Below are 13808 nucleotides of genomic sequence, written 5' to 3' on the forward strand. Positions count from 1 at the left end.
ATCAATTAACATCCTGGAGAAATGCTTGTTCTTGCTTCTTCGTTTCTCTTACTATTCATTCACAACTGTATTTCATTTTAATTTCACTTAAGCAGGTAGAAATCGTAACTGACATTTTGTTTTCTAAAAACGAAGCTCTCCTAGGATTTCAAATCCTTCAATTTCCTTCCATCAAATAAGTCTTATCTGGAGGATCAATTAACATCCTGGAGAAATGCTTGTTCTTGCTTCTTCGTTTCTCTTACTATTCATTCACAACTGTATTTTATTTTAATTTCACTTAAGCAGGTAGAAATCGTAACTGACATTTTGTTTTCTAAAAACGAAGCTCTCCTAGGATTTCAAATCCTTCAATTTCCTTCCATCAAATAAGTCTTATCTGGAGGATCAATTAACATTCTAGAGAAATGCTTGTTCTTGCTAGATTTCTTCATTTCTCTTACTATTCATTCACAACTGTATTTCATTTTAATTTCACTTAAGCAGGTAGAAATCGTAACTGACATTTTGTTTTCTAAAAACGAAGCTCTCCTAGGATTTCAAATCCTTCAATTTCCTTCCATCAAATAAGTCTTATCTGGAAGATCAGTTAACACTGTAGATAGAAGTTAGCTTCCTGGATCATATAATATAATATAATATATATATCTATAATATAATATATCTATCTATCTATATATATATATAAAAATAAGTTGTCTGTCTGTGTGTCTGTCTGTGGATCAGGTGACGTCATGTTTCTGTGTTGACTGACGTCATGAAATTAGTTGTCGTCATTTTTGCTTTGACGGTGACGTCATTCAAGATATTTAAGACATATGTTCACGTAGAAATCTATTAATGTTTAAGTTTACAATGACTGATGAACTTACCATGGCAAAAGCCGATGAAGATGCTCAAAGAGTCTATGCCAAAAAACTTGCTGCTGATAGAGAAAGTCAGAAAAGAAAGCGTGCCGAGGAATCAAAAGAACAGCAAGGAAACAGGCTTGAGGCTGATAGAGAAAGAAAGAACAGAAAGCGTGCCGAGGAATCAAAAGAACAGCAAGGAAACAGGCTTGAGGCTGATAGAGAAAGAAAGAACAGAAAGCGTGCTGAGGAATCAAAAGAACAGCAAGGAAACAGGCTTGAGGCTGATAGAGAAAAAAAGAACAGAAAGCATGCCGAGGAACTACCAGAGCAACGCGGAAGCATACTTGTTGCTAAAAGAGAAAGTGAAAAAAGAAGGCGTGCCGAGGAATTACAAGAACAGCAAGAAATCAGGCTTGCTGCTGATAGAGAAAGTAAGAAAAGAAAGCGTGCCGAGGAATCACAAGAACAGCAAGAAATCAGGCTTGCTGCTGATAGAGAAAGTAAGAAAAGAAAGCGTGCCGAGGAATCAGAGCAACCTGAAAGTTATCGCCTGGCATTCAGGTACAACCCAGTCGATGATTATAGCTTGAGTAGATGTGTTCAAATCGGGACAATGTTTAAAATTTGTCCCTATTGCAAGGCCTTGAAATTCAATGGTGAAACAATGGGAATGTGTTGCGCCTCAGGAAAAGTTAAACTTCCTCTATTGGCTGCACCACAGAGCCATTGAAGACGAATGAATGCTTGCCTGAAAAATTCTAATTTATGGGCACACGTAAAAATATTAAAATTAACTACAAATATGCGTGTCCGATTGCAAAACGATGACTCTGGTCAAACATTTTCAGATCAATTGCTGACAATTGGAAACGGAAAGCTCCCAGTAGACTCAATTTCAGGACGTATACAACTACCTGCTGATTTCTGTAATTTAGTGACGTCCAAAAATGAATTGATTGAAAAAGTATTTCCGAATATTCTAAAAAATTATAAAAATAATAAATGGCTAAGTGAAAGAGCGATTCTCGCACCCAAAAATAAAGACGTCCACGAAATCAACAATATTGTTTTGACCAAGATTCGAGACCAGGCAGTCCTTTACAAGTCAGTCGACACAGTTTTGGAACCAAATGAAGCGGTTAATTATCCATCTGAATTTTTAAATTCCATAGATCTTTCAGGGTTTCCACCACACGTGCTACAACTAAAAATAGGCGTACCAATAATACTTTTAAGAAATATAAACCCACCAAAGCTTTGCAATGGCACTCGACTTGCCGTAAAAAAACAATGGAAAACCTAATAGAGGCCACAATCTTGACAGGGCCTTTTGAGGGTGAGGCTGTTCTTATTCCTCAAAAAAACAAAGGAAAACCTAATAGAGGCCACAATCTTGACAGAGCCTTTTGAGGGTGAGGCTGTTCTTATTCCTCGCATTCCCATGATTCCAACGGATCTGCCTTTTCAATTTAAAAGATTGCAATTCCCAATTCGATTAGCATTTGCAATCACCATTAACAAAGCTCAAGGTCAATCATTAGAAAAATGTGGTATAGATCTTAATACTGATTGTTTTTCCCATGGACAATTGTACGTTGCATGTTCGAGGGTCGGTAAACCTGACAATCTATTTATATGCAGCGACAATTGGACAGCGAAGAATGTTGTATATTCGCAAGTTTTACGCAGTTAATTTGTATTGTATCTATCTATCTATCTATCTATATAAAAACGAGTTGTGTGTATGCATGTTTGTTTGTTTGTAAAAAGAGCGTTTGCATATGATGTCATTATTAGTACATACGGCTTTGTATATGCAGAGACAATGGGAAAGCCAAGAATGTTGTATATTCGCAATTTTTACGTAGTTTAACTCCTGCAGACGAAATGAATGCTTGCCTAAAAAATTCTAATTTATGGGCACACGTAAAAATATTAAAATTAACTACAAATATGCGTGTCCGATTGCAAAACGATGACTCTGGTCAAACAGTAGACTCAATTTCAGGACGTATACAACTACCTGCTGATTTCTGTAATTTAGTGACGTCCAAAAATGAATTGATTGAAAAAGTATTTCCGAATATTCTAAAAAATTATAAAAATAATAAATGGCTAAGTGAAAGAGCGATTCTCGCACCCAAAAATATAGACGTCCACGAAATCAACAATATTGTTTTGACCAAGATTCGAGACCAGGCAGTCCTTTACAAGTCAGTCGACACAGTTTTGGAACCAAATGAAGCGGTTAATTATCCATCTGAATTTTTAAATTCCATAGATCCTTCAGGGTTTCCACCACACGTGCTACAACTAAAAATAGGCGTACCAATAATACTTTTAAGAAATATCAACCCACCAAAGGTTTGCAATGGCACGCGACTTGCCGTAAAAAAAAACAATGGAAAACCTAATAGAGGCCACAATCTTGACAGGGCCTTATGAGGGTGAGGCTGTTCTTATTCCTCGCATTCCCATGATTCCAACGGATCTGCTTTTTCAATTTAAAAGATTGCAATTCCCAATTCGATTAGTATTTGCAATCACCATTAACAAAGCTCAAGGTCAATCATTAGAAAAATGTGGTATAGATCTTAATACTGATTGTTTTTCCCATGGACAATTGTACGTTGCATGTTCGAGGGTCGGTAAACCTGACAATGTATTTATATGCAGCGACAATTGGACAGCGAAGAATGTTGTATATTCGCAAGTTTTACGCAGTTAATTTGTATTGTATCTATCTATCTATCTATCTATATAAAAACGAGTTGTGTGGATGCATGTTTGTTTGTTTGTAAAAAGAGCGTTTGCATATGACGTCATTATTAGTACATACGGCTTTGTATATGCACAGACAATGGGAAAGCCAAGAATGTTGTTTATTCGCAATTTTTACGTAGTTTGAAACACATATATAAATCTATCTATATTCACAGGTGGGACACAGGGACACAACTACAATGGCGCATAACTAATATGGCGCGTAACGACTTACGCGCGCGGGGGGGCTTGGGGGGGCGCGAAGCGCCCCACCAACTAGGTGTTAGGGTGGCGCGAAGCGCCACCCCAACAGCTAGTAATCTATATATATAAAAATAAGTTGTCTGTCTGTGGATCAGGTGACGTCATGTTTCTGTGTTGACTGACGTCATGAAATTAGTTGTCGTCATTTTTGCTTTGACGGTGACGTCATTCAAGATATTTAAGACATATGTTCACGTAGAAATCTATTAATGTTTAAGTTTACAATGACTGATGAACTTACCATGGCAAAAGCCGATGAAGATGCTCAAAGAGTCTATGCCAAAAAACTTGCTGCTGATAGAGAAAGTCAGAAAAGAAAGCGTGCCGAGGAATCAAAAGAACAGCAAGGAAACAGGCTTGAGGCTGATAGAGAAAGAAAGAACAGAAAGCGTGCCGAGGAATCAAAAGAACAGCAAGGAAACAGGCTTGAGGCTGATAGAGAAAGAAAGAACAGAAAGCGTGCCGAGGAATCAAAAGAACAGCAAGGAAACAGGCTTGAGGCTGATAGAGAAAAAAAGAACAGAAAGCGTGCCGAGGAACTACCAGAGCAACGCGGAAGCAGACTTGCTGCTAAAAGAGAAAGTGAAAAAAGAAGGCGTGCCGAGGAATTACAAGAACAGCAAGAAATCAGGCTTGCTGCTGATAGAGAAAGTAAGAAAAGAAAGCGTGCCGAGGAATCACAAGAACAGCAAGAAATCAGGCTTGCTGCTGATAGAGAAAGTAAGAAAAGAAAGCGTGCCGAGGAATCAGAGCAACCTGAAAGTTATCGCCTGGCATTCAGGTACAACCCAGTCGATGATTATAGCTTGAGTAGATGTGTTCAAATCGGGACAATGTCTAAAATTTGTCCCTATTGCAAGGCCTTGAAATTCAATGGTGAAACAATGGGAATGTGTTGCGCCTCAGGAAAAGTTAAACTTCCTCTATTGGCTGCACCACCAGAGCCATTGAAGACGAATGAATGCTTGCCTGAAAAATTCTAATTTATGGGGACACGTAAAAATATTAAAATTAACTACAAATATGCGTGTCCGATTGCAAAACGATGACTCTGGTCAAACATTTTCAGATCAATTGCTGACAATTGGAAACGGAAAGCTCCCAGTAGACTCAATTTCAGGACGTATACAACTACCTGCTAATTTCTGTAATTTAGTGACGTCCAAAAATGAATTGATTGGAAAAGTATTTCCGAATATTCTAAAAAATTATAAAAATAATAAATGGCTAAGTGAAAGAGCGATTCTCGCACCCAAAAATATAGACGTCCATGAAATCAACAATATTGTTTTGACCAAGATTCGAGACCAGGCAGTCCTTTACTAGTCAGTCGACACAGTTTTGGAACCAAATGAAGCGGTTAATTATCCATCTGAATTTTTAAATTCCATAGATCTTTCAGGGTTTCCACCACACGTGCTACAACTAAAAATAGGCGTACCAATAATACTTTTAAGAAATATAAACCCACCAAAGCTTTGCAATGGCACTCGACTTGCCGTAAAAAAAAACAATGGAAAACCTAATAGAGGCCACAATCTTGACAGGGCCTTTTGAGGGTGAGGCTGCTCTTATTCCTCGCATTCCCATGATTCCAACGGATCTGCCTTTTCAATTTAAAAGATTGCAATTCCCAATTTGATTAGCATTTGCAATCACCATTAACAAAGCTCAAGGTCAATCATTAGAAAAATGTGGTATAGATCTTAATACTGATTGTTTTTCCCATGGACAATTGTACGTTGCATGTTCGAGGGTCGGTAAACCTGACAATCTATTTATATGCAGCGACAATTGGACAGCGAAGAATGTTGTATATTCGCAAGTTTTACGCAGTTAATTTGTATTGTATCTATCTATCTATCTATCTATATAAAAACGAGTTGTGTGTATGCATGTTTGTTTGTTTGTAAAAAGAGTGTTTGCATATGATGTCATTATTAGTACATACGGCTTTGTATATGCAGAGACAATGGGAAAGCCAAGAATGTTGTATATTCGCAATTTTTACGTAGTTTAACTCCTGCAGACGAAATGAATGCTTGCCTAAAAAATTCTAATTTATGGGCACACGTAAAAATATTAAAATTAACTACAAATATGCGTGTCCGATTGCAAAACGATGACTCTGGTCAAACGGTAGACTTAATTTCAGGACGTATACAACTACCTGCTGATTTCTGTAATTTAGTGACGTCCAAAAATGAATTGATTGAAAAAGTATTTCCGAATATTCTAAGAAATTATAAAAATAATAAATGGCTAAGTGAAAGAGCGATTCTCGCACCCAAAAATATAGACGTCCACGAAATCAACAATATTGTTTTGACCAAGATTTGAGACCAGGCAGTCCTTTACAAGTCAGTTGACACAGTTTTGGAACCAAATGAAGCGGTTAATTATCCATCTGAATTTTTAAATTCCATAGATCCTTCAGGGTTTCCACCACACGTGCTACAACTGAAAATAGGCGTACCAATAATACTTTTAAGAAATATCAACCCACCAAAGCTTTGCAATGGCACGCGACTTGCCGTAAAAAAAACAATGGAAAACCTAATAGAGGCCACAATCTTGACAGGGCCTTATGAGGGTGAGGCTGTTCTTATTCCTCGCATTCCCATGATTCCAACGGATCTGCTTTTTCAATTTAAAAGATTGCAATTCCCAATTCGATTAGTATTTGCAATCACCATTAACAAAGCTCAAGGTCAATCATTAGAAAAATGTGGTATAGATCTTAATACTGATTGTTTTTCCCATGGACAATTGTACGTTGCATGTTCGAGGGTCGGTAAACCTGACAATGTATTTATATGCAGCGACAATTGGACAGCGAAGAATGTTGTATATTCGCAAGTTTTACGCAGTTAATTTGTATTGTATCTATCTATCTATCTATCTATATAAAAACGAGTTGTGTGGATGCATGTTTGTTTGTTTGTAAAAAGAGCGTTTGCATATGACGTCATTATTAGTACATACGGCTTTGTATATGCACAGACAATGGGAAAGCCAAGAATGTTGTTTATTCGCAATTTTTACGTAGTTTGAAACACATATATAAATCTATCTATATTCACAGGTGGGACACAGGGACACAACTACAATGGCGCATAACTAATATGGCGCGTAACGACTTACGCGCGCGGGGGGGCTTGGGGGGGGGCGCGAAGCGCCCCACCAACTAGGTGTTGGGGTGGCGCGAAGCGCCACCCCAACAGCTAGTATAATATAATATAATATCATATATTATAACACCCTGGATATTCATGTGCTTGTTGTAGCTATATTTCTTCATTTCACTTAAAATTTACAACTGTGTTTTTTTTTTTTACCAAACACAGTTGTTTAAAATAATACAGAATTCCACAATTTTGTAGATAGAAATTCGAAACCTCTACAGTAGAGGTATTTGGAATGATGAATGAGGTGTTGAAATTTTTGTTAAGATCGATGGACTTTTCAGGGTATTAAGGGAAAATCAGGCAAAGTATCTTAGTTTCGTAGCCTTTGATGGGCAGTATTCAATTTAATGAATTTTATATAATTAAAATCAGCTTATAGAGTGTTGATTAGTATTGGGCCGAGTCGCTACTTACTTACAGCTCATACCTCTGTTTGACTAATGAGCTTCCGAGATTCCTATAGGATTAAAATTGTCTTGCGATCCTACTCGCAGATGACAACTGTGTCCTTTAAAGCGAGGGACTCGCCTACGTTGATTCAAAATTTGATTTTAGCAATAATTTTAGTTAATCAGTGGTTCGTTTCTGTTTAATACCGAAATTTCACAAAATCATTGTTTATAGTTGTAGGTGGGGAGGGGGGTCCATTCCACACCTCCACCGGCATTGGGGGAACTCTATTGTCGCCATAGTAAGCTGGTGGTACCTCAATGGGCCGGGGTAACTCCCCGCACCCTGGATTTCTTCATGTCTCGTCTTTGAAGGTTTCCATAACCGTCTGACAAGCGTACTTTCCCTGTGGTATGAAGTTCCACGCTACTTGGCCCCAGGCGCCATAAGCATTAAACTTTCCAATGCTCTTTCTTTTCCTCGGGAAAGTCTCTTCCCATACCAAGCTACTCTAATCTCAGCCTCTTTCTAGGCTTCAAACCCCACCTAGGCTAATCAAAATGTCAAGGGTATAAAATAAAGAAATTTTAGTATTCACTTCAATTTCATCACAAGAACTGCCCACAAAAACTCTTACAATTAATGAAGACACTTTTGAACGCGCCTTTGTGTGCCCTGCTCTGAACCTCATTTCAATGGCTGGGTCGAAATTAAAATTACACACCATCCTTTGGAGATGTATGAATCATAGCCTTCTACACTATTTTGTTTGAATTAATTAGGAATTCTTTCAGGACGACGTGTGGTAACAGATCGGTCCAGAGTTTAAACATTGGAGGTAAAATGAGTTAAATTTAAAAAGGGGCATTTTTCTGATAAATAGGGCCAAAGGTTTAACAATAATATGTAATTGCTGAAAACGTGATACTCCAAAAATTTTTGCCAAGAGCTCCAAGTGTCTGAACACGGATTCGGAGGTGATTCGAAGATGGATTCGTACAGCTATTTGTGAATTTTCCTGAGCAACTTTTATCATTTTGCACAAAATCGCACAAAAATATCGCATATCGCGAAAATAGCGCATATTCGCCGCATATATCGCACGTGTAAATATGACACGTGTTTCGCACATCGCGCATATTGCACATGTAAAAATCGTAAAAAAAAATTGGTTCGATGTATTTTGTAAGATGTGTTTTTCCATTTTTTTTTAATTCTTTGGTTGTGTCGTATTTAAATTACTGTACAATCATATATCTACTTATTTTTTGGAGTCTAAACCAGCGACGTATTTTTTTTTTCTAGAATATAAGACTTGAAGCATGTAAGATATCTAAATATTGCAATAACATAAACATATATAATATACTAAGTATATGATAAAATAAGAAATAATATAATAAAAAAAATATATATATAGTAAGGTAATAAAATAACACTAAAAAAATTAACAAACAAACTGCTGTGAGAAGCCTTTGTTAAATCTGCTTCCCTCTTTGATTCTTAAGCATTATAGAGTGTACTGGCAATGTTGACCCCTTCACCCTCTAGAAAAAAAAAGAAGAAATAAATCCTCGTATACCCCAACCTCCACTCACAGTTTTATAATATAAGTGTGAAATCGCTTTCAAATTGACCCGAAATTTAACTGGTTTTTAATTACTTCCGATTTCCACATTTCTTCAGTTATTTTTTCAACAAGGTCTGCGGTTAGGCTCCCATAAAATACTTGATGTATAAACGAATAAATCAACGCAAAACAAATATTTTGTTCTATCAATACTACCGGGGTGTCTCTTCCACGATGAAGTGATAGATTAATTAATTGTTAACACAAATGAATTGATTAATTGTTATCGGTACAATCTTCTGGTGGTGCCTCTGAGAGTTCCAAACACAAATAGAGACGTACTACTACCGACTTCAGTTACCGTCTAGCCACCGGCTAACTTGCCCCACACTGACAATGAGTCATGGTATTTTATGAAACTATTAGGTATTTTATTTTTTATATTTTATGAATTATTAGTTGATATCACATTAATATAAATTAATAAATTAATCTTAACTTGAAATTTTTTTCTAGCATTACTACTGGAGTGCCTCTTACATGTTGAAGCGATGCCAACTACCCAGAGAGCGACCTAGCTGCTTTATATGTGGGTCTCTGCATCACCGTAAACTAGATTGTCCTCAGAAAAACCAGAAACGAACAAGACCGGAACAAAAAGAAAAATACAGTATGACAGGCAGATCGTTGTGGAAGATCTCTGAGGCCGACAAAGTGAGTGCGAATCAAAATAGTGAAGCCAGGGTCGTTAGAAATGGTTTATCCCCCAGAAACCCTGAAATTGGCGAAAGACCCAGTCACAGTTCGCCAGCCAGGAATGTGTCAAGTCCAGGTACTAGTAGCGAGATGAACAGAAGAGAAAAAGACATGTCTGAAAATTTTAAGGAAAGGAAATTATTGCACAAAACACATGTGGCCAATGTCGTAAAATGTGACCAAAAAAATGTGGCTAAGAGAATTCTTCTAAATGCTGAAGCGGCCAGAAAACAGGAGGAGAATCAGCAGAATTCTGAAATTCTAGAACGCTCACAGAAATACAGAGAAGCCATCAAAGATCAGTATAGGAAGCCAAACATGTCGTCAAACCCGGAAATTAAATCGCAACCTTCAGCAGAACTTCCGGTTGAAACTGTTAAAAAGTACTACAGGGAGCCAGAAATGCCAGCAAACTCAAGGATGAAATCACAATCGAGGCCACATAGTTTAAGTGAAGGCAATTCAGTTTCCAATGACCGTCAGAGGAATGGTAATCCATCTAGAAGGAGGAGGAGGAAGAAAAATGCGATGGAACTATCTTCGAGTGAAAGTTAATTTGAATTGGAAGTGATTTTCTTTTTTCTGTATAACAAGGTTGTAATGTGATTGTTTTTATTGTTTTGATTCAAATGATTTTTTTTGTTCCGAAAGATAATGATGTATTAAATTAATTTTTATCCATTTCGATTCAGACTAAAAATTCATAGACATTGCTTCCTATTTTTTTTTATCTAAATTTTGAATTTTTCAGATAGTTTTTTTGGAGGATAGTGGTTGCAATAAAAACTCAAAAAGGTATTAGCAATTTTTACTAAGTTTTTACGAGTCGGAAAAATATTTCGAGAGGGGGGGGGGTGATCCAAATCCCTGGATATGACCTCGGCTCACTGCGTCCTTTTTATACAAAATAATTATCCCTTTCGTCTCGATTAATCAAAAATCACCAATATCACAAAAATCACCATACACCCTATCTTTAGTCTCCAATTATCAAAAATCACCAATATCACAGGCAGCGCAATAGCGCTACCTAAGTAAATATTGATGTTGGCACAGTTGCCCACATCTTTGTATCGAAGGAATTTCAAAAAGCGTTCATTTGATTGGAAATTGAAAGGAATAGTGCCATTTTTATGGCACTTGGTATCAACCAAGTTAATTCGGAAAAAATAAAAAAATGAAGTATTTTTAACGTACGAACGGCTGATCAGATCTTAATGAAATTCGACGTTTGTAAGGATATCGTGTCTCAGAGCTATTATTTTAAACCCCGGCTGGATCTGGTGACAATGGGGGGGAGTTGGGAGGGGGAGACCTAAAATCTTGGAAAACACTTAGAGTGGAGGATAGGGATGAAACTTGGTGGGTAAGATAAGAACAAATCCTAGATACATAATTGACACAACCGGAACGGATCCGCTCTCTTCGGGGTAGTTGGGGGGGAGGTTAATCCTGAAAAATTAGAAAAAATGAAGTATTTTTAACTTATGAACGGGCGATCGGATCTCAATGAAATTTGATATTTAGAAGCATATCATGTCTCAAAGCTCTTATTTTAAATCCCGACTGGATCGGGTGACATTGGGGGGGGGGAACCTAAAATCATGCAAAACGCTTAGATTGGAGGGATCGGGATGAAACTTGGTGGGAAAAATAAGTAGAAGTCTTAGATGACATAAAGCGAACAGAATGTATTCCTTATATGAAAGGGGTTGTCCCTCCGCAACGCCTCGCTCTTTACGCTAAAGTTTGACTCTGTCACAACTGTGCTTTTTAAAACAATAAAAAAAACTTTAGTGTAAAGAGCGAGGTGTTGCGGAGGGACGATCTTTTCATATATGGAGTAATTTCTGTTCTTTTTAAGTTTTAATGTCGCTCCTTACTTGCAGTTAAAAAAAACTTTTTTTTTAATTTCTGAACGTTTTGATTTTGGCTCAACGCACATGAATAATTTAGACGAAATTTTTATATTATTTTTTTTTGCTAAATAGCTTTCTCATAGTTTTGATCGGATGATTTTGATAAAAAAAAAAGGTGGGGGAGGGGACCTATTTGCCCTTCAATTTTTGGCTACTTGAAAATGCAAAAGATTTTTTTATTTTTTGTACTAACGTTTTGGTTATTAATAAACATACGTACCTTACGAATTAACTTACGTAGCGAATTTCTATATTTGTGTATTTTTATTACGTATTTGAGGGGGTTTCCCCCTTTGTCAATACCTCGCTCTTTGCACTAAAGTTTGAATTTTATCCCAAATCTTAATGAATGACCCCGGAATAACAAAGGCCGTAGAATAAACAGTTGAAATTACTAAAAATACTTAGCGTAAAGAGCAAGGTATTGTGGAAAACACGAACCCCATCATAACCGTAATATTTTTTGTTCGTTTTAAGTATTAATGTTTTTCATTACTTCCAGAAGAAAATAATAAAAATTTAGTTTCTCATTTTTTTAAATAGTGATAGAAAATCCTGTACTCCCTTCATGGAAATTCTCTTCCCTCATGATTAATTCCTCCACGGAAGGATCCTCTCACGTAACCCCCTCCCACCCCAACGCGAAAAAGTCCCCCTGAAAACGTCTGTACACTTCGTAATGACCATTACTATATGTATACAATGGTCAAAGTTTGTAACTTGCAGCACCTCCCCCGGGGACTGTGGAGGATTAAGTCGTCCTCAAAGACATTTATTAGGTTTTCTAAGTCAAACAGAATGGCTATCTCAAAATTTTAATCCGTTGACTTTGGGGTAAAAATGTGCGTTTGAGGGGGCCTAGGTGCCCTCCAAGTTTTTTGGTCACTTAAAAAGGGCACTAGAACTTTTAATTTCCGTTAGAATGAGCCCTCTCGCAACTTTCTAGGAACACTGGATCGATGCGATCACCCTTGGGAAAAAAATAAACAAATAAACACGCATCCGTGATCTGGCGTCTGGCAAAAAATTCCACAATTTTTGGTGATAGGAGCTTGAAACTTTAACAGTAAGGTTCTCTGACATGCTGAATCTGATGGTGTGATTTTCGTTAAGATTCTATGGCCTTTAGGGGGTGTTTCCTCCTATTTTCGAAAATAAGGCAAATTTTCTCAGGCTCGTTACTTTTGATGGGTAGAACTAAACTTGATGAAACTTATATATTTAAAATCAGCACTAAAATGTGATTCTTTTCATATAACTATTGGAATCAAAATTCTGTTTTTTAGAGTTTCGGTTACTATTGAGCCGGGTCGCTCCTTACTATGGTTCGTTACCACGAACTGTTTGATAAGCGAAACGTTCTAAAAAAGAAAATAGGAATTTTATATGCTGCGCTTAACCAAAAATGAGTGCATAGTCCCTATGTGTGGAGAAGGGGCCTTAGACAATAATTCCTTATTATATTCACATAGAAGCTTGTTTGTCTATTTTAATTCACTATATGGAAACAATAATATCTGGGCCGCTCATTTAATGCGTAAATATAAGCCACTTTTGCATAACTATTTCTTGCAACGACTCAATTTGTTTAGCTAGACCAATTACTATACAATGCAGGTGTTAAAAGTTACCCTTTTTGACAATTAACTAACATTTGATCCATGCTCCCCTTACCGAATAGATGTTGATCTGTTAAAATAGATAATCATATTTTGAATATAAAAATAGGCCACCCCTTCTCGTAAATAAAAGATTTATTTTAGAAAAATATATCATCGATTTGATCGGAAAAAATATCTTTTTGAGATCTGCTTGTCGAAGTTAAGTTCTAATATAGAATTTAATCTAGCAGACAAAGGGGTGGCTCCTCTATCTAATTGAGTAACGCTAGGGTGAGCTTCTGACGGCACGCAATAATCACACTTTAAACCCAATATCAGGTGGAACTAACCCTTGGTGTTGAAATAAGCTTCAATGCAGTATAATATGGGGACAAGTTTCTTACTGGACAAGGATTCGAAGGGGTTGGGTCTGGTTTGATCCAAAGAGCGGTCACTACTGACACATATATAGATACTAAAATTAAGGGAAAATTAGGATTCATTTC

The 13808-nt window shown here is 36.9% G+C and overlaps 1 protein-coding gene across 2 annotated transcripts in view; it reads left to right on the forward strand.

The window, feature by feature from the left end:
* LOC136039178 (terminal uridylyltransferase 7-like) overlaps nucleotides 1-10463 on the forward strand; it is a 90095-nt gene extending 79632 nt beyond the window's left edge. For both annotated transcript variants that reach the window (XM_065722699.1, XM_065722698.1), the window contains exon 14: nucleotides 9543-10463. In XM_065722699.1, coding sequence (XP_065578771.1) covers nucleotides 9543-10337 — 795 coding nt within the window. In that variant the 3' untranslated portion in view covers nucleotides 10338-10463. The remainder of the gene's footprint in view (nucleotides 1-9542) is intronic.
* Nucleotides 10464-13808: the final 3345 nt, after the last annotated feature.

This window comes from Artemia franciscana, chromosome 19 (genome assembly GCF_032884065.1).
Source record: "Artemia franciscana chromosome 19, ASM3288406v1, whole genome shotgun sequence".
Lineage (NCBI taxonomy): Eukaryota > Metazoa > Arthropoda > Branchiopoda > Anostraca > Artemiidae > Artemia > Artemia franciscana.